This window comes from Anguilla rostrata, chromosome 18, assembly GCF_018555375.3.
Source record: "Anguilla rostrata isolate EN2019 chromosome 18, ASM1855537v3, whole genome shotgun sequence".
Taxonomy (NCBI): Eukaryota; Metazoa; Chordata; class Actinopteri; order Anguilliformes; family Anguillidae; genus Anguilla; species Anguilla rostrata.
This window is the reverse complement of record NC_057950.1, coordinates 280430-301793: the sequence shown is the minus strand read 5'-3', so window position 1 is coordinate 301793 and position 21364 is coordinate 280430. Positions and strand designations below refer to the sequence as shown.

Below are 21364 nucleotides of genomic sequence, written 5' to 3'. Positions count from 1 at the left end.
AGTTAGGGCTAGCGTTAGGCCATTAATCAGAGAGATGGCTTCACATGACCCGGGCCGCGACCTGGAAGTTGGCCATTTGACTGACAGGCTTGGACTTGCCCCCCGATGTTGCCGGGCAACTGGATGCCAACTTTCCCTCCATTCCTCACAGATCTGAGCAGCCCTGGATGCATTGCTACCGATTCCAAAAAAATATAGTGCATAAATAATAAAGGCTCTTTCATGCTTACATGCACGTTTTCATTATTAATGGGCAGTTATTTATGCATGAGAACCACGGTGTTCAAATGTAAAACTTAATGGAGTATTCAAAGCCGTCGAAGCGGCGATCAGAATAACTAAGATCACACAGTTCAGTTCTGAATCAGCGGATACAGAAAGAGAGCGGTCTCATCAGGTCAGGCTTATAAAAGCCATCACTCTGCTGCTGATCTGTAAAACTGCACAGGAAACACACTGTACACTTTAAGACCCTCCTATTGGGCCAGCTGCTGTTCTAAAACCAACTGGATTTCTGTCAATGGAAAGAAACGGCATCCCTGAGAAGAGCCTGAGCAGCATAAAGCTGCCGGTGCGACGATGAGGGACGGGAGACCCGGTCCTGCCAGACGCAGCGGAGTAGGACTGCGCATGAGGGACGGGAGACTGCGCATGAGGGACGGGAGAGGGAGGACTGCGCATGAGGGACGGGAGACTGCGCATGAGGGACGGGAGAGGTTGGACTGCGCATGAGGGACGGGAGACTGCGCATGAGGGACGAGAGACTGCGCATGAGGGACAGGAGAGCCATACAATCAAAGCTGTAATGTCTTTAAAAAAGAAGGGGCGAATCTGGCCATCGGCTGAATGGAATAAGTGAACGACTGAATGAAGGACAAACTGAATTAAGCCTTGAGATAATAATGTATCATTTCTGTGTTACGCACAGCTGTCCCCCCCCCATGTGAAGGGGTGGGGGGGGTCGCTCATCGGAATTGTCCCCCAGCCTATGGCCTGCCTCCTGGGCCTACAGTATTCAGCGCTGCAGCACCAAGCGGCCAAAACCAGACTTCGTTTTTGAAGCTCATTTCCTGGTGTTGTAGTTCCTGGTTGCTCACTAGCGCCACTACGGATGGCTCCAGTATAGGTGTTTTCATATCCGGTTTCCATGTAAGTCTACGGTACAAATGCGATCAAAATACAAAGTCAATATTTTTTCTCACAAGAACAAATAGTCATAATAGGTGTATTTTATTCGTCTTATGACTGTCCATGGGTCGATTTCATGATTTATTGCGTCATTTGGGCACAGTGCCAATATTTGTTCTGGACCAATGAGGTACAGCTTGCGTCACTTCCGGATTACTGCGGAGGACTGAGCTACAGTAGGGGCTACAATCTGTGGTCACTGGGGTGGGAGGTGGCGTCTCTTGGCCTTGACATTGCGGCTCCGACCCAGAGACTGTAAAAAATACAGTCCGACCACGGTCCACCTGTGCGAAGTCAGAAAATGCAGGCAGCCCATTTTGTAGTGGTTTCATTATAGCGTGTGCTATTTACAGCTGCACTAGACGACCATAATATAATCCTCCTCTGAAGTTTTGCGGTAGCCGAGTCATTTTTACTATTTCCTTTAGCCCACTTAACCAAATAATTAGTTGGCAGAAAGCGTAATCAGCTAACGCTTATTTGCTATATGTGGTAGTCCAGTAGCCTATGCTAAAACAGTTCGCAACTTCGGCTACCAAGCCATTTGACTAGCTAGCTAACCCTAACCGGCAAATATTCCATCTGTCAAACGTGTTTGACGGCTTGTCAGTCGTGTACATTCCGTAAATGTCTACCTGGGCTAGGCTGCACGAATGTGACAAAGCTAGAAGCTAGCAAGAAAATAATAATTAGAAATTCAATGTACATTATTTTTGTCTTTATGCAACCGGTGGAAAACTTGCTCTTCAAAGTGCGTTGTCATATTTACACGCCTGTAGATCACTTATTAAAATACTTGGTAGATTTGTTAATCACCGCTGACAGTGTTAATTTTTATTCGGTAGAAAGTGACTTGCGAACGATCGGTCAGCTAGCGTCACCCAGCAAGTGAACACCTCAAACGGCGATGGAGTAGTAGCAGTTACTGGCTCGTTAACCGACTGTGGCGAAAACCTATGACGATAACTTGCTCGGTTAACAGCAGATCTACCAGACAGTTATACGAAAATTAGCCTAGTCAAATCACCAGTAGCCTACACATCTCCGATTGATTGACCATCAGTGTAGTCAATGTTCTTCCCCTGTGGTTCATATTGCTAATGCGTGAGCTAACCACGGATAGCCTACCTAGCTCACTGGCAAGCTGATATGCTAGTTAAGCATATTCGTTTTGCTGAGAAACATGAATTGAAGATAACTGAACATAGCCTAATTGTATTTTTAATGTCATACATATAACGTGATTACATGACAGTACAGTCACGGATGGAAATTAAACTCCGTAAACATCTGATAATATATTTTAAAACATAACGGCAGACAGTCAGCTAGCCTCGTTCAGGTTGATGGGCTTTTCCGCACCGGACTGTCAATCAAATTGTAAAAATCACAAGACCGCTTAACTCTATGGTTTTGGCTCCAAATCGAGAAAATGGCCGCGCCCGCCATTGAGCTTCAAAACGTGTTTTAGAGACCCACGGAGTGTCAATGGGTGACGTCACAGTAGCTTTGTCCATATTTTTTACAGTCTCTGTGCAGCACACAGTCCCAGAGCGAGCTCGCCTTCAAGCAGCTACGCCACTCAGGAGCGTGTCACTCATCTGGAGGCTGACAGATCATGTGCCTTCGCCTGCTGTCCAGCCTTCACGGACAGTTAGCCGCCGCCGCGTGCGGACGCCGCCGCCGCCAGCAGGAGAATGTGATAGGCGTTAGCGGTTAGCGCAGCTCCTGCTTCCACTTACCTTCTCCCAGATACACCCTCACGACCCCTGTTCCTCCACCCCCACAACCACAAAACTGTGCTGCAAAGATCATTTACTTTTTACAAAGACGTCCAAGGGGACAATGATCAGGCCATTTCACCATTTCAAAGCCTGTCCAGAAATCTGCAGCTAGAACACAAGAGATATTTTGCCAGTTTCAGATGGACCTGTGTATAATGTTACCATTTACTGCATGTACAGAAGTAAATAGTGTATGTTTATACACAGGTTTACAGGGCATACAGTTTTGGTTCAGAACATGCAAGTTGGCATTTTAACAGGCCTGCAGCTGTCCCAGTGTTAGTGCCCATCTGTACAAAGAGCAGTGTGCTCAGCCAGGGCCCTGAACACAGGGAGGTCAAACAGCTCTAAACTGCAGCCATGTTGCTGTGGTTACACTGTGCTGAGTGCTAGTTTTGTTTTTGCTTTCTTTAAAAAATTTTTAAAATCAGCTACAAGATTGTAATCTTATAAAAACAGAGAATGCACGACTCGCTTGCTAGAAAGTTTCAAAACAAATTTTGTCAGACACACTAATGATTTCCACTGGCTCGCCATTCTGATGACAGCGGCATGTTTTTGGCAGGGTAACCATGGTGATCCCCCTCTCCGGCTGGATTTTGTGCTGACGCTCGGCTGTGGAGCACCTCGACACGACCAGAGCTGCTGTGTAGCAAGTGTAGGCCCGATTCATTCAGCTTTTAATCAACACACACACAGATGCGTGCACAGACACACTCACACACGGACACACATGTATACTCACACACAAGCAAACACACAAGCGCAGACGAACACAAATGCGCACACACACACACACACACATAGACACACATGCACACACACACACACACACACACGCACGCACGCTTCCCAGGGTGGCTACATATTTGGTACAAGCCAGGACAGATCTCTCGTGATGTCATTTCCCCTTCCAGCTGAGACACGCCTGGCACCAGCTCACACCCATAACAGTCCAATCACAAAGCAGGAGTCTACCTGGACGTGCATAATTCCGGTCTGACACCCTGCTGGTTAATTAACAGATCCTGTCCTGTGTTGACAGACGCAGTCTGGCATGGGATGGATTAGGGAAGACAGGCAAACGAGCAGCAGACCGCAGAGTGAGTCTGCTGATGGGTGTGCTTCTGACACTCTGACTGTCGCATTTCATTTCTCACAGTCTGCAGGGCTCTGCGCCGCGGCGGCGTCTTTGTTCCGGTTCCAACAGACCGTCAACGTCGCCTTCTGACAGCCACAGACAGTTTAAGTGCTTTCGTGATAATTCAGGAGAGCATTCTAGTTTTGTTATTAAAACGAAAACTAACCACACTTACTGATGTCAACAGGTAGATTTTGGCAAGTAGCTGGCAATCCAACAGCTTAATTTACTACTCCACTTTATTACTTATTAGAAAATAGAACTGTCATGTGTCTGTAAATGTTTCTTCAAAAGCGAGGCGTGCCAGTTTATTAATGAATGGCTTAACTTGTAGAATTTCTAAACTGAAGAGATGCCAGCTACTTTGCAGCAGACCACCCACATCATAATAATTGATTGGCGATAACTTAAACCCTTTGAAGAGCAGGTTTTTTTAAATGTTTTTTCAAAAATATAAGTCAGTGTTCTAGAACTCCATTGCTTTCATTTACCAACACTGATTGTCTATTTGATCAGAAATAGAATGTTCAATTAATAACATTGTAATAACATAATTGTGTTTTCACACATTAAAGGGTTAATATAAAACAATATGAATTCAGTGCCGCTGGGTGGCGCATCCTGTTAAGACAACACGCATGGGACATGGCATGCACTGCAATGTGATTGGTGTATAATTTTGGGCACACAAACTTTTGATTGGCTTGTGGTATTGGAACGGGCCATAAAACATGAATAGATAAACCATTGCTTACAGCTTTATTGTTTATCCCGTTAAATCAGGCTCCCCATTCTTCCTAAAAGGGGTGTTCCTGCCCCAAGCTGGCTAACTGATCCAGCAATGAGTTTATTGCCGTCACAAGAGGAAGGGGACAGGCACATCGTTATGCCTCGGTTGACCAGAGGTAGTTAATGGTGAACGTGACTCAGGGATAGTTAATGGTGAACGTGACTCAGGGGTAGTAAATGGTGAACGTGACTCAGGGGTAGTAAATGGTGAACGTGACTCAGGGGTAGTTAATGGTGAACGTGACTCAGGGGTAGTTAATGGTGAACGTGACTCAGGGGTAGTTAATGGTGAACGTGACTCAGGGGTAGTAAATGGTGAACGTGACTCAGGTAGTATGGTGAACGTGACTCAGGGGTAGTAATGGTGAACGTGACTCAGGGTAGTTAGGTAACGTGACTCAGGTAGTAATGGTGAACGTGACTCAGGTATATGGGACGACTCAGTGGAGGGTCAGTCCCGTGGCCACAGACGTTCCTGTGTGTAGTTACACAGTTACATTCGTCTCCTGAATCAATCGCATCAATGAGCACAGATAAAAGTACAACTGGACGGCCCAAAAAGGGTAACAAACAGGAAAGAAAAAAAAAAAACCTGAAAACTAATTTCAGTCTGAAGAGAAAAAAGCAGAAAATGGCACTGAAGTCACATAATTGCCACAGTTACTCCATGCCTGCAGTTCATCTCTCACATTGTGACTGTGTACCTACAAGCATGTGCCACTAAGACTGAACACATGCATGAGCAAGCGCCACTAAGACTGAACACATGCATGAGTAAGCATCACTAAGACTGAACACATGCATGTGCAAGCGTCACTAAGACTGAACACATGCATGTGCAAGCGTCACTAAGACTGAACACATGCATGTGCAAGCGCCACTAAGACTGAACACATGCATGTGCAAGCGCCACTAAGACTGAACACATGCGCCACTAAGACTGAACACATGCATGAGCAAGCGTCACTAAGACTGAACACATGCATGAGCAAGCGTCACTAAGACTGAACACATGCATGAGCAAGCGTCACTAAGACTGAACACATGCATGAGCAAGCGCCACTAAGACTGAACACATGCATGTGCAAGCGCCACTAAGACTGACCGGAATCCTCTTCCTGGAGCACCACTAAGACTGAACTGCATCCTCTTCCTGGCACTGGAGACGTGCAGCAGCACACTTATGGAATAACATTCCAATTCATCACATTCCAATTCATCACATGAAAGCGGCAGAACAGAGGGCCACACTGTCTGGCCCAGATATCTCAGCCGTCCAGCTCAAAAACACATTAAGAGCTTAATTCACTTAAATGTACTCTGAACTCAAATCCACTTGAGGCACTATCTAAAGGCTTTTTATAAAAATTGATCTATATAATTGTATCTGCTGAAATACCAGTGCAGTTTCCTTGGATTTTGTACAGGAAGAAAAAAAAAATCTAATCTTTGAGAATCTGCCCTTCTCACATAATGCAAGGCACATACCAGTATCCTCACCACATCAATTAAGCTTCAGTAATGCAATATCAGTGCGTGTATATTTGGGTACATTTGAGAAAGTCTAATTTTGTTTTAGAAAAGTGCAATTACCCAACAGCACATCATTCTCCCAGTAAAACCTATCAGTGTACTGAGATTAATTTTTAAAGTTTTAACACTTTATTTTTAATGTGTGCTTTTAGCGCAGACACCTTGCTGAGTTACGGAAAGCCGCTTGCACCTGCCACTCCGTCCTCATCCCTCTATCCGCACTCGTTTACACCCTGCGCTCTGCTTTTTGTGAAAAGTTACACTTTATGCTTTGCTTGATGTCACATTTACAGATGAATGATGAATGAGAGAAACATCTGGAATAGCTTTTCTGAAATGATCTGCTCGATAAGAATGCTTACCCTGCGGTTCACCAGCTAGGCCTCTCTCACCCACGCTGTCGCAGAAAGGAGCGCAGACTCCTGTCACTGCACTGAAAGACATTTCTCAACCAACTTCACTGTCTGTAACGTCTGCACACGAAGGTGCTGAAGTATCATCCACACCATGCTACCATCCACACCACGCTACCATCCGCACCACGCTACCAAAGTGACAGAAACGGTGACGTCTCTCAGCATTCACCATGTCCATGTTTAGGAGTTGAGACTGGAGGGTGAGAACACACATGGAACACTGAAGTTCTCAGTCTTCTGCTCCAGCTTTGACATTTCCTGAGTGAGGAACCTACCCCAGGTTCACTGTGCAGTCAGAGGTGCATTTATTCTGCTAAAAAGTAAGACCAATCTTCACTTGTATCTTATAAAACTTAAGCCATACCTTTACTTGTAAGGCCATTTTTCAACATCTTTTGGTCAAAGAATAGTGAGTGAATTGTGAGTTGTGAATCTCTCACCTTGTCATCCAGCACCAGAAGTAGTTTTGAAAAAGTTCAAACAAAAAGTAATTTCTTAGGCCAACACCCTCTGTATTAAACCTTTTGTTGAGAAACTGCCACATTACTGTCATCCATCAGAAAAATTCAATCACCTAATCTTTAACACACAGAACAGCAGAAATGTTATATTAAGCCACAGACGTTATACTGAAGCTCAAGCAGTGAGTAGGGTACAGCGAGACTATATTTAAGAGCCATACAGAGCTGAAAGAGTAAACTGTATTTTACTCAAGAAATAATTTGGCTGTACTGTTCTTAATTCGCAAAAAGATGCTTAATTATTCATTAAACAGGTAGAACATTTTCTTTGTGGACAAAATAACTTTGATAGCATTCAAAGGGCTCCTCCCAACCTTTCCACCTATAGTCTGATTTTGTTGATCATATCAAAGATAGCACTTTAAATTCATCAATAATGCATGCGGGTCACATGTATAAATGTTTAATAGTGGAGACTCAGGTTGAAATGTAATGCATCCAAGAGACAGGAAATTAAAAACAGAGCCTGCCCTAACCACTTGGAGAAGTGCCTTTGCATGCCGTACTTTATTTGCAATCATTGTGACTTTGCAATGCTTGCCATGCATTAGCAAAACATGCCTTTTTTAAACAAGCACGGAACCGTCCAGACCCACGGCACGACTCACTTCCGCAGACACATTTTAGCTGGCACCGCCTGCGCATGCGTCCCACTAAACGAAGCACCACCTGCGCATGCGTCCTACTAAACGAAGCACCACCTGCGCATGCGTCCCACTAAACGAAGCACCACCTGTGCATGTGTCCCACAAAACGTCCCTCAAATGTTGTCCGTGAGTGAGTGAGTGATCACAATTTGCCATGCATAGCCCACGGCGCCAGTTCCTGCACACGTGGGAAAAATCAAATGTTCAAGTTTCAAGCATAATCTACACATAATTCTTATCAACTAAAATAATTCTGAGATTACTACACCACACAAACAACTTTGAAGTTAGAGTGAAACGAATGTAAACAAATGAATAGTTTTATATGACATTAATCATGCATTTATCACTTGAACAGAGTGAAGGAGTCACAATAGCTAAACAGCTCAGCTGTATTTAACGATCATTAAAGCCTTAATTCATTACGGCAATACTGCTTGGCTTAGGTCATTGCCTTCTCATTGGGTAACTCTACCAGCCTGGCACAGAGGTGGTGGCATTCATCTGTAGTGAAGGACACACCTCACAGACACCTTCAAAAAATATGCAGAATGGATTTCGCCGCTCACTCCTTCCAAACCGCCGGTTTGTTATGGACACAGACTCCCAGACCAGCTGGCATTTACACTGGCCCTGCCGGGCTGGGGGCATTTACACTGGCCCTGCCGGGCTGGGGGCATTCACGCTGGCCCTGCCGGGCTGGGGAGGACTGAGCACTCATTAATGTGACAGACTCCGGTGCAAAGCAAATCCATTAAGCAGGAAGCGTTCGCAACGCGAGCAGAGAGAACTGCCTCGCTCGACAGCATCATCCAGATGAAGGGGGGCCCATTCAAGCCTGATCCAGGACAGGACAGGTCAAAAAAGAGGAGAAGAAAGAAGAGCCCCTCATAAGCGCACCTCCCCTTCCTGCTGGCCAGATCAAACAGCGTCCCCACACCTGCCGCCACCAGACATCTCTCAGGTCCTGTCACAGGAATCTTTTATTCTATTTGCTCTGCATGAACATGTGACATTTACTGATCAAGCCCTCTGTGTACACAGCAGGGCACGGTGATCTTCTGCTCAGTGGTGTATGATGTCTGGATGACATCCCAGAGAGAAAAGGGGGGGGCGGGGGGAACATACACTGCCAGTAATGGAGACACTAAATCACTTAGACTCGCAGTGTTTGTGCATGACATTAAAAAACATCTGCAATTGTTATTTCTAAAAAATGATATCTCTCTTCTCATGGCACTCTATAAACTTCATGTTCCAAGGGGGTAAGTCTTGGGGTTTGGAAAGCACTGCACACATTAATGGTGGCTCTAATGTCATTTAGGGGCGATAATCAATGGCAGACTTATAACACACTGTCCACTTAAAAATCCTGTTTGTGCCGCACTTCATTCATCAGTACACTCATCAGTACACATCACAATCATTCAAAAGGCCATGCATGACAGGAAGCAAGCGGAGAGGCCTTTTTACCTACACCTAAGGTATAGAGCCATGAGAACGCTTCTTGGACCAGAAAGGGTGTTTGTGAAATGTTTCGCCTCATCTTTCTATATGTTATGAGATTCTAAAATCATTCAAAATGGGCCCTAAAAAAGTCCCAAGTTCCACAGATTCAAATGGAACTTGAAGCCTTTACAATCATTCATCACTAACCCACTGAAGAGTAGGTTTCTCAAAAGGTCATGCTCAGTGTTCTAGAACTCCACTGGTTTCAATTACCAATAGTGATTGTGACATCAGCATTAGAATGTTCAGTTAAAAACATTCTAATTACATATCTGTGCTTTAACATCTGAAAGCGTTAATGCTCCACCCATCCGCGTGTCATAACATGCCCATGGTTTGTTTTTATTTGTTGTGGCAGTTAGAGGGTGATTGCAGCAACAGCGTTTAATCAAAATCATGCAACACCTCTGCCCCACTGCAGCATTACCTCATAACTGACTGCAACTCAAAGACAGTAAATCTATTGTGTCAGGAAATTTCCACCTGAACACAGAAAACTGGGTATTAACAGGCCTGGAGGGCTTACGTGTCATCCAGGAAGATTTGGGGATTAGAGGGATGTGTCAAATATTGTTGTACGAGTCATCTAATGTCTGCTAGAGAAAAAAAAAAGTGAAAATATTACCTTAGTGCAAAATAGTTCAAGGACAAAACCCTCATTGAGGGTAAATAAATACCAATGTATGGCAAAACATGACATCCAATAAAGGTATGTAAACATAAGGGAAAAGTTTATATTTTCTTCCTTCCTAAGTATGCATTCCTATAATGGTTTATTTTAATCTTAAGCCCTGATTTCTTGAACTCGAACCACAAATTTCAGCTAGATTGAGACCTATAGAATGACAGTCTGTACATAACATTGATTTTTCCTTCATTTCATTTAACAACTACATCTCTGCAGGCCTGGATGAGCATTGTTCTACAATGTCCAACATACTCCAATTTCTCAGGGTAAATCACACCCAGAGTGAAGCAGACGGGGGTAAATCTCGCCCAGAGTGAAGCAGACGGGGGTAAATCACGCCCAGAGTGAAGCAGACGGGGGTAAATCGGGCCCAGAGTGAAGCAGACGGGGGTAAATCGCGCCCAGAGTGAAGCAGACGGGGGTAAATCTCACCCAGAGTGAAGCAGACGGGGGTAAATCTCACCCAGAGTGAAGCAGACGGGGGTAAATCGGGCCCAGAGTGAGACAGATCTGTCGCAATGTCGCACAGCGGGGAGGGAGCACTTCAGACTGCCTCCCGTCTGCGGTGCCCAAACTCCCGCAGAGGAGCATGTCCGTAAAATACCTCAATATCCCATTTATTTACCAGCAAAACGTGGTCGAGAGATTAAATGAGCTTCCAGTGCAGGCCAGGCCAGTGCACCCTAACTGCTGAAGGGGCCTGTGCATCACCAGCTGCAGGAACACAACAGCCACAGAACCGACGCCATTTTAACAACCTCCCTGACCAAAGGAATGGGTCATACCATGAACTTCCCTCACAAACCCTTTGCTCCCTAAACCAGTTTCCTCACACCAGTTCATGGTGACCCTCTCCATATACAACAATTATGAAAAACATTATAGGTTACTGTTGATGAAAGAAACTGATACCTGGTAACACGGCATTTCAACAGTCATGTTTTTATTACATAATACGCTAAGGAAGGTGCTTTTTCAGAATGCACACAATACATCGTTTCAAAAATGGTCTCTATTTTTTACCAATTCAAAGTTATATTTATCGAGTCACAAGCTGTTCCCGTTCCTCACCGATATCCGTGATAAATCCCATTAGATAACTGGGAATTGCTCAGATTCCTTTCCCAGGAGGCGGACTGAATAACAGACACTTCTCGGTAAGGAGCTCTGTGGAAGCAAAGAGCAAGAATGCACTACAAAACAAAAACAGAGAGCACACAGCATGTGACACGGGTGAAATCTGCGCACACAGCATGTGACATGGGTGAAACCTGTCATTCATGCACACGGTGTCATGGCTGCCTCTTCATTCCCTTAAAGGAATGAGAAACACAAAACTGCAAACTCGTGCTGCAACATGGACTTTAATAATAATACAAATAAAATTAAACTTTTACTAATATCATTTATAAAATTATTATACAGTATATTTTATCACAAATATAATTACTGTTAGGGTTGTTTTTGTTTTGCTATTATTTGTTGTGCTTTTACTATTGTAGTAGCAGTTTTGCCATTAACTAGAATGGTGGTTGTTATTCTTACTCTGCCGTCTAGTAAACATAAAAAGCATTGTGAGAGTCAATACTAGAGGTCAACCATTGTCGGCCTCCATCGGCAAAAAACCCCACTTCGCAAAAAACCTGATAAAATGTAAATGGTAAATGGACTGCATTTATATAGCGCTTTTATCCAAAGCGCTTTACAACTGATGCCTCTCATTCGCCAGAGCAGTTAGGGGTTAGGTGTCTTGCTCAAGGACACTTCGACACGCCCAGAGCGGGGTTTTAACCGGCAATGAGCTATGTCGCCCCATGTGGGGAGAGTGATCATTCACTGAGATTATGTAACATTGATCCGTCTTCCAAAGATGCAAATGCACTCAAACCTCACCCAACACCATTACAGGGGGCACAGCACAAATCCAGGTGTGTCTTTCTTACACACCTTACAAAAGCTCCTGCTCCTAAGTAGGACGCCTAGCACCTCCCCCTCTTCGCACCTGCACTTCCAGAACACGTCTCCTGGCTGTCCTGGCCCCACGATGGTGGAATGACCTCCCTGTGGAGGTCAGAACAGCTGAGACTGTGAACAATTTCAAACGACGACTGAAGACCCACCTCTTCAGGCTGCACCTCTCCCCATCCCTCCCTTCCCCCCCTGTAAATGACTAAACTTAGGGGTGTAACTGGGCAGCTGTTTAATAGGTGACTTAGTTGATGCGCCAGTCTTAACGACTACTTGTATTTTTATTTATTTTTATTTTTCCATAGATTGCGTTGTTGCCGTTCTCGTTGTTAGTGTTAATCAGTTTAACCACCAGGGTCCAAGTTGAACTATGCGGTTGTTCCCTGTACTTGGACCGGTACTTCTCTCTAGGGGTTTCGTCATACTTGTTCCTGGTTATGATTATACACTTTGTTGTACGTCGCTCTGGATAAGAGCGTCTGCCAAATGCCTGTAATGTAATGTAATGTAATGTAAAGTAACTAGGATGGGTCAAATGCAGAGGACAAATTACCCCACGGGGTTCAATAAAACTATATCTTATCTTAAAGGACACATGATGCATGCCATGGCTGAGGGCCCCAGTCCATGCTACACAGTGGCCATCTTGTCATCTTCCATGAAAAATGCTTAAGGATGTTCCTGCCCACTTCACCTCTGTATGTATATGCCTCAAAGACCAACCCCCCCACCCCCCTTCCCCCTGAGAGTAACAAAACACACTGGACTCACACGATTACAGCGGATTTAATAGAGAATGCTGCCGTGAAAATTTAAAGTGCGGTGAAACATTACTACGTGCGTACTACATGACCTGCTGAAGGACTTTAAAAGTACAACTGGGATTTCGCCCCCAGATTGGTCTCATTTCTTAGGAGCCATATATAATATGCATACGCAATAGGTCAAGCACAGTGGTCAAACCATACTAAAATCAATTCCTGACCTCTGTCTTCCATAAACATAAAACAAGAGCAAGACGCAACTTTAAGATGTATGATAATGCATCAATACCATCCCTGAACAGAAAGCTGCTAGACTCAGCCAAGTAAGAAAGCAGAAGTACTACAGGAGAGGAAGGTTTCGCAACAGCAAGTGGCCCAACCATGAGCAGCAGTGGGAAGCAGGGTGAGAGTCACTAAATTAAGTATGATTCGCAGGGTGAGGTTCCCTCATATCGATTCATTCTACCATCACAGGTTTTAAACGCCACCATTCAACTGCAGCCTTCATAAAATATTTATAGAGAATTAAAGTCATCATTACAAAATGGCAACCTGGGGTCTGTTAAGGGTCTTAAACAGCCAAACAGGAACAGTGAAGTAAAAAACCAGGCTGAATTAGACTAACACCGAAGCATGGCACATGCACCTGTGTGGCAAAAAGCCATTTTCCGTCATCTCTGATCCTGGCATTTAAGGTCTTCATATTAACTCCCCAATAAATGTTCATCTTTGCACGATAAACAAGTTTGAATGAGTTCTGTGAGATAGTACCACTTTAGAGCCAATCCTTAGGTCTTGCATTCTGTTCCTAAAATGGCACCATTATAGCTTTAAGTCCACCGCGGTGTATTGTCCTGTAAACAGCTGCAGGAAGCAGCAGTGTCGGCTGTACCACAGATGTCCTTGGCCCGAAGTGAAGGTCAAACACTATCCAAAAACAGGGTGGGGGCCACAATAAACTTTTTTTTAATTATGGGGTTATAGCCCCCTACTTATGGCATGAACAACAGCTGCAGCCATGCACTTCATCTTTTATAAAGCAATAAATCTGTACATAATCTTGGAATTTGCATTTTACATATCCCCCATTTCCCTGTTTACAAATGTAGCTAGAGATTCATCTACCCTAACAGAATGAATGCCAGTGGGTTTGTGAAGTCATAAATAATTCACTCATATGCTTAACCTCTTAATTTGCATCCAGATCAATGTCACTGCATTTTAACAGAGAATCCACCAACAGTAGACCAGTTCTGTCCTACATTTGATCGTGGAAAATCAGTCCAAGGGAACCCTGTTAATTCATATTTGGCAAAAGCAGTAAGAATATCCAACTTTTAAAAACTACACTACACAAAAGAATCAATAATTTTCCTTTGAAGCAGTCTGCAAAATATCTTCAAACACGTCTTGCAGTACTACTTTGAAAACAGTAAACAAAATTTAATAGCAGTATAACGACTTTACCTCAGTCGATTGAAGCTAAGATCTAGACGCCTTGCATGTCTTCCATATCTTTCTCCAAGGAATTCTGGGATGTCTTCACAATCATGTCCAATGCACGAAATCTTGTTACACAATAAAGAAATAGAATTAATCAAAGAAGAAAAGCCAAGTCACCGCACAATAACACTTTTCAGCAGCAAAACACAATGCGAACACGGGCCTGACTTAAGGTCTCAAATGTACCTGAACTCCAAATATGCTTTTACCCACTTTTACACAACTCAGAGATCTACTTTAATAATTAATGCGCATCGCATTCAAGTGTCAAGCGTTTCGCAAAAATAATATCAACATGAAAGCGCACACTACGAACATGCATACACCTGTTCAGCACCCGTGTGCAGCATCACTGTGTCGCTACAAACCAAAAACACGCGCTTTAAAATCTCCAGCACTTGGGAGGTGTGTAACTGGTAATGAGAATTTAAAAATAAAAATAAAAAGGCAAATAAAAAATTACCAGGCAAACTCGTATCTGTCCTTTAGTTAATTGCTATAGCTTTGTTATTCGTCCAGAAAAAAACTATGAACATTTTCGCGCAAGGAATGAAGTTAGTGTTCGTTCAGAACTTTTAGCAAAGTCACACGAAGTTAGCAAAGTACACAAACCTCGTTCAACAGTATTTACCTCATTCACCTTTCAGCGGGTGACACCTCCCAAAACTGATAAATAATCATTTAACGGACCCAAACAAAGCGAACATGCAAGCATGTGTTTGAAGGATTTCACACTTACTTGTGTTCCATTCATCACGACCATTGACTCGTGAACTGCCATCTCTATGTGGTGGCTACGCAGGACGTTTTGTGAGGTGAATTTGTAAACAGAATAATCTCAAGCGCTCTTGTTTAAAATAAGTGTCAGATCTGTATGTTTGTGTATAAAATGTATCACTTTGTCTTCTCTTAGCTGCAGCTTTACGTTTCCAATTCCCTCTTCCGCATGTTCCAGTCAGCTGACCTGAGGCGGAAACACGCGCCACTGCTGAATTCTCCCGAACAGTTTTGTCCTGTGACGGTCGATACCGTGCCGCTAGAAAAGGGAGCTTGATATACTCGAGAAGAATAGTGTACAGCACTGGTTCCCAAGCTCGATCTGAGGACGCACTGTGTTCGCTGTTTTGTGTTCCAAGCAACCTCTTGATCATTAAGGTTGTTGAAAACATGCGTTTCTAATTTAGTACTGCGCAGATTTTGCATTCTGTCATTTGCTTTGTTTTGAACTCTGATCCAAAAATGGTTTAATTTCAGTGACCAGGTGTCCGTCCTTTCGGCAGTTAGGACCCAACTGATTTCACCTGCTAGTCTATAAGTGAATGGATTAAAATGTTATCTCTTTATGCAGGAATAGCACCATACAGAGAATTAAAGCCTTAGCAGATCTGTTTGATTAAATGCTCTGGTTTGTGCAATTTGAACATTGATTAATGAAATTGTGCATCACTATTTCTAACATAATATGGCCATAACATTGCCAACTGACATTAAAGGTGTCTAATTAAGAACAATAAGTAGATGTTACAACAGTAATGGCTGAAATGAACACCAGTGTGGCCAGAGGGTTCAGAAGTTAAAGCGATTTGCAGGTGTCAGTGCCGTGCCATCCTTTGTGCAAGTTTTCAGCAGCACACTTTTCACTGCTGACGAAGACGCAGTTTGGATATTGACACCCTAAAAATAATATATAATAATAACACCTTTGGTGAATAGGGCTGGAAATATAGTTGTTTATTCTCTAAGGCAGAGGAGGGCTCTAAGGGCCGTCTCTGTTTCTGGTTTCTATGCCAGCTTCTGGCCTTCATTACTTAATTGGCTCCAACATTTACGCCATCTGATATTTTTTGCTACATTTCTTGATAATTGCATAGATGATAGCCAAAGACTGTTATGTCCCTAGATGAAGCGTTTTACTGTGATAATGTTGGACTGAAGCAGTGTTGGTGTGTACAGCCAATGAGCTCAAACACACCGCCCCTCCAGGACCAACACTGCCCAGCCCACCCCTGCTCTAAGGTCATGAGTCAGCTGCAGTAACATTTCATCAACACAATTTACCTAAAAATTAATAAACTTACTGCACCACCAATATAAGCTTTCATCCTGAGTTCAGATTTATGTTTCTGATAATTTGTTTGACTAAGAAACAGTAAACACAAACAAATGAGCTTGTATTTTAGATTCTGTAATGGAGCTAAGCGTAGTCCACAAGGAGACAAATAATAAACAGAATATTGAGGCTGGCTTAGGCTATGTTACCTTCGTAGCTTAAACAGAGTTAGTTCGATCAGGAGAAATCAAATTACTCTGAATACATTAGCTGAGTAAGGTTGAAGTATGAAGTATGTTGAAATGCTTTTAACTTTTATATAAGTTACACAAACGCACACAGTCAGAACTCGCGTGGCCCGCCGCAAAGCCCCGGTCACCACTCGCCCTTTTTTTTTCTTCTTTTTTTTCACCGCTCGCCCTTCCCTTCCTTCCCTTCCCGGAGGAAACGTCACTTTGGACCCGCCCACTCGCGGAAGTCTCAGCAGAGATTGAAAGCGTCGCTCCGGGTCCACGGCCGGGCAAAGCTGTAGTTGTGTTTATCAGTGTGCTCTACGAATGTATTTCTTCTGAAATTGTTAATAGTTTGTAAAGTAACCACTGTGGAAATTAAAGGAATTTACGCTTGGGTTATCCTTTCTTTCTTCTGTCTTTTCGGGTCGGGATGTAATAGCCCTTTATCCAAGGTAATGTCGCAGCATAGTTTTATCACCTACTCGTTTTGAATAAGCGTTTTAGCGTCCTATATAATTGAGGGTATGGTATTTGCCCGGCTAACGTTAAGATAAGAAAATATAAAATCTATTCAGAATATGGAAGGCGTTTTGTTTAAATTGGAAACCAGTTGCTGCTCGAAACAAGACTGTATCCTTACTAAAATAAACCCGTGTTCAGGTCTTTTTATTTATTAAGGATTTATTTTGATCTAGTCGTAGGAAAATGTGACAACTCAGCAAAATTGTAGATTGGAAATCTACCTTTACATCGCGCAGCAACACAGTAATATACAAAGTGTTATCACTTCGAGCGGTCCGTGGTAAATGTGGCATCGAAATACATTTAAAAACTGCCTCTTCAGTTCAGAAAGACCAATAGGCTACGTAGGCTAGCCTGTTCTTATTTTACTTTTGTGATCATGAAAAACGAAATAAATCAATGAGTGAATAGGAACAGGAAAAAGCCTGTGAAACTGTATAGGTTACTTTATGGCGTTGTATATAAAATTTAAAAATTATAAGGATTTCACACCGCCCTACAAAAGGTGCATTTTTCTACTGAAATTGGGTGAAAGAATTATAACACATATGGTACTGCTGTGCCGTAAATTATTACATTTGCATACTGGGATTAACATGTCATTGCTGTGAAAAATTGGCAGGCATTTAAAGCTTTCCATTTAGACTTGGTGAATTATACCCCTCAAAAAATGTGTTCCCATTTAAGGGTAATACAAAGTATTTGGTGTCCGGTGCAGAAGGCCATATATCACGCGGACAAAAAGAAGGGGGTGGCGGGGTTGCCTGACACTGGAAATTTATAGCTGCCCTTCTCTGCCCCAATAACTCAAGCACGGTGTCAGCCTCTCCGACAGCCATTATAGAAAACAGCAACCGCGGTGTCAATGACAAATCTTCCGCATGTATTAAACTTCTGATGAACAACAACTTTTTTAAATGCGTGGATAATATTTCAGGAAGTTGGACAGATCCATAATGAATTAGCAATATACATCACGTGTAGAAATATTAATAAAATGTATTATTATTATTATTATTATTAGTGATATAGCATCTAATTTGGAGTTGAGGCAGATTAAAAAGAGCAGTCACGGTGGATTAGCCTTGAAACATTTATTTACACAATTTAGGCCTACTGTTAATGTGGACAATTTATTACACTGCAAAGTATAGTAATGTATTGTTCTTGATTTCCAAAATGCCTATAGTTGTATATATGCACACCTGATATTTTTTGCTTTTAGCACATACACATTTGTCACTGCAGGTCAGTACCAACATTCAAAACCAAAATGTGCACTGGTACTGGAAAATGGCATCCAGGCTATGGATTAGCAAAAATACTCCGACCGAAGGGGCTAGCCAGTCAATGTGAACATTGTGTTCAAGTTTCCATGCAGGCTTATTTCAGCTCAGAGGGTTCCCGCTGGCTAGGCGCATTATAGCGTCGTTTAAGGCATATCTCAAGTTTATCATTTTATAAAGTAATATTGTAGAAGCCTTTCCCCCACAATTTTGGATGCAATAAAAAATAAAGTTGGTTTATTCACAATACGTTGGCAAAGCCGTCACAGAAATACGGAAATAGAAGACGAATGCACACATACGACAAATAAATAAATAAACTTTCCCAATGTTTCGAAGGAAAATTTTTCTTTATTTATTTCAGAAGATGTCCACTCCAGGTTTTCTTGCTCTCCGTGGCGACCTGTCAAATGGATTACCATAGCAGGAGATTAATGGGGAGGCGGGGTGCAATAATAATCGTTTTGTTTGATGTGACAACTTTGATAGGCGTTGATTTACTTACAAACTGATAGACTTTTAATTGAGCGCCTCCATCCAGCTTCAGATGAAAGGAATACCGCTTTGAAAACCTGCCCATTGCCCCGAAGCCTCAATACTGATTAACCACCTCAACGGCGAACAGTTCTGGGCATATTTAAACTTCTGTTCTCAGAGGTCTGGAAGACCACTTTTTATCCTTTCATTCCTCATTTTCCCATTATATTTAAAATAACTTATTTTATATATATATATTAAATATAACAAAAATCGCTCATTAATTATTTAAAAAAATGAATCAAGTTAATTAATTTTCTGTTCACCTGTTATGGAGCTGTTATGATGTCGAAGGCAAATACGTAATCGCAAAAGAGCCGGAGGGTTTTTCCCCACTGTGCAGTGAATCCGGGTTTGTGCAGTAGCTTCAGTAACTACGACTTTCCGGCATTCCGTTAATAGCGGCGTTATCGAAGTGTTTTATCCCCAAAAGAGCCCACAGAAGACGGTCAGCACCTCCCGTGAGCACATTAACAGGCTTTTGCTGCGATTTTGATTTAGGCTACCTTAGAAAATTCGCATCGTCCCAGAGGTGACTGCACCCTACAAGCAATGATTAAACTTAACTTTAGCAGAAGAGACAGAATAAACACAACGTGAAAACCAAAGTTCCCCGGTCCTATAAGACACTGTTTCGTAACTTGCAATGAATTCCAAATGAACCAGTGACATATTTTTTATTTTCCTGCAGACAGTAAACGTTTAGGATTAAAAATAAACCATGAATGTGGAAAATTAAAAATTGGCTCCAAAATGCAACAAATTCTGAAAAAAAAACTCAGTCCATCATTCTAGGTTTTATAAGGAAAAGACGATTAGGAATGCCAACGATACAATAAAAATAAAATAGGTCGGGAACTTTCCCAGAGTCCTAAACTCTTTCCACAATCCACATGTGTCAGACGTTATCTCCAAGTGACCTTTGGTTGCTCCTGAAAATTGTTAAGGCCACCAAGCCAGCGGGAAAACAAAAGCAATGGCATACTATTATATGCACAGTGTGGGGCGGCTAACAGCCGTTCTTCTCTTACAGCATTGAAACTGTCTCTTCCGGCACTGGTTAAAAAGAAAGAACTCAAGAGTGCCTATAAGGTCTCTTAATATAAAGACAACCCACGAACTTTTTCGACCGCGAAAGTGGCATAAAGTCCCACGTAATTTCACTGTATTATTTTGCTTTAAATGAGGTCGATCCAGTAGCCTACACCTGGAGTAGGTTACAACGTAGTCAAAGCGGTGCTTCGATAATGAAGGCGAACTGGATTTAGGAGGCTACCGCCAAGATTTAGTTGATCGCAGAACGTCGAGTTATTTGTTTGAAGCGAATCCGACTTCATTATGCTTAATTTAAAGATAGTCTGTCATCCCAGCCAGTTCTCCAGTCCGGTATTGTTAGCGAGATCAGCTGACTTAACACCGAAAACAATTTATTTCCACAAATCAAATGACTCTTTTCAGAATGACCGTTTTTCCCTTCCTCCTTTCCCAATCTCACAAAGCTTGTAATCAGCGACAAACCCTGGACATAAATCAAGGGCGGATTGACAAGGACTGACAAATAACTGATTGATTGCGGTGGCGCTGAATTCACAGTTGACAGAGGGGCGGGGACAGAAACAGAAAGGAGGTGTATATTAAACAAAAACGGGACATTCGCAGCCTCTCTGTCTCTGCATTGGTCCTCTCCCGTCAGCGTTGGTCTGATTGGGGAATTTAAGCCTCGCACACAGAAAAGTTGGTCTTGTGTTTGCGGTTCCTTAAAACTGCACTTTGATATCGATGACCCCAAGAGGCTATAATGTAAACACATACATTAAATATTAACTTGAATTTCATATGGTAATAAAAATATAGCGACAAGCCAATCTTCTGTTCAAGTGTCACTTAAAACACTGATAAAACATAACTGTTAGGTAAAACACAATTTTTAGTTCTCAAATAGAACAAAATATATAACAACCTTGGTTTGTTTTGCTAAACATTTTGCTAATAACCTCAAATACGTGGTCATCCAAAACAGACGTGCTACAACGTTCATAAAACATATATCTGTACATTTTAAATGACAACAAAAATAACATACGACGATGTTCTCATATTTTAAACTATTCATCTAGGAGTGAAAACGTGCGTAAGAACCAAAACATTTTAAAAATCTCCTCCCACAAACTGTCAAAATAGAAGCGTTTGCAAAAAGGGGAACGTCACATCCCCTTGACCCTCCAATCACCTCGGGGTCCCATTTGATTGGAAGGCGGCAAAGGCTTTAATCTCAGACTAATTCA

General features: G+C 42.6%; 1 protein-coding gene and 1 long non-coding RNA gene across 6 annotated transcripts in view; both read right to left on the bottom strand.

Moving 5' to 3' along the window:
- Positions 1-21364, bottom strand: part of lrmda (leucine rich melanocyte differentiation associated) — a 303283-nt gene that overhangs the window by 207510 nt on the left and 74409 nt on the right. Inside the window, exons 1-2 of one of the 5 annotated variants that reach the window (XM_064316806.1) lie at positions 15191-15692; positions 14416-14516 (exon numbers count right to left, since the gene is read on the bottom strand). The exons of 3 other annotated variants lie outside the window; for them this stretch is intronic. In XM_064316806.1, the coding sequence (XP_064172876.1) occupies positions 14416-14516; positions 15191-15232 (143 nt within the window). In that variant the 5' untranslated portion in view covers positions 15233-15692. Of the gene's footprint in view, positions 1-14415; positions 14517-15190; positions 15693-21364 lie in introns of those variants that run through there. One more of the 5 variants, XM_064316807.1, reaches the window with a different exon arrangement.
- Positions 18874-21212, bottom strand: LOC135244746 (uncharacterized). Its single transcript, XR_010327054.1, has 2 exons — positions 19048-21212; positions 18874-18945 (listed from the first exon to the last, which is right to left on the bottom strand). It is a non-coding gene; the product is annotated as an uncharacterized LOC135244746 (long non-coding RNA).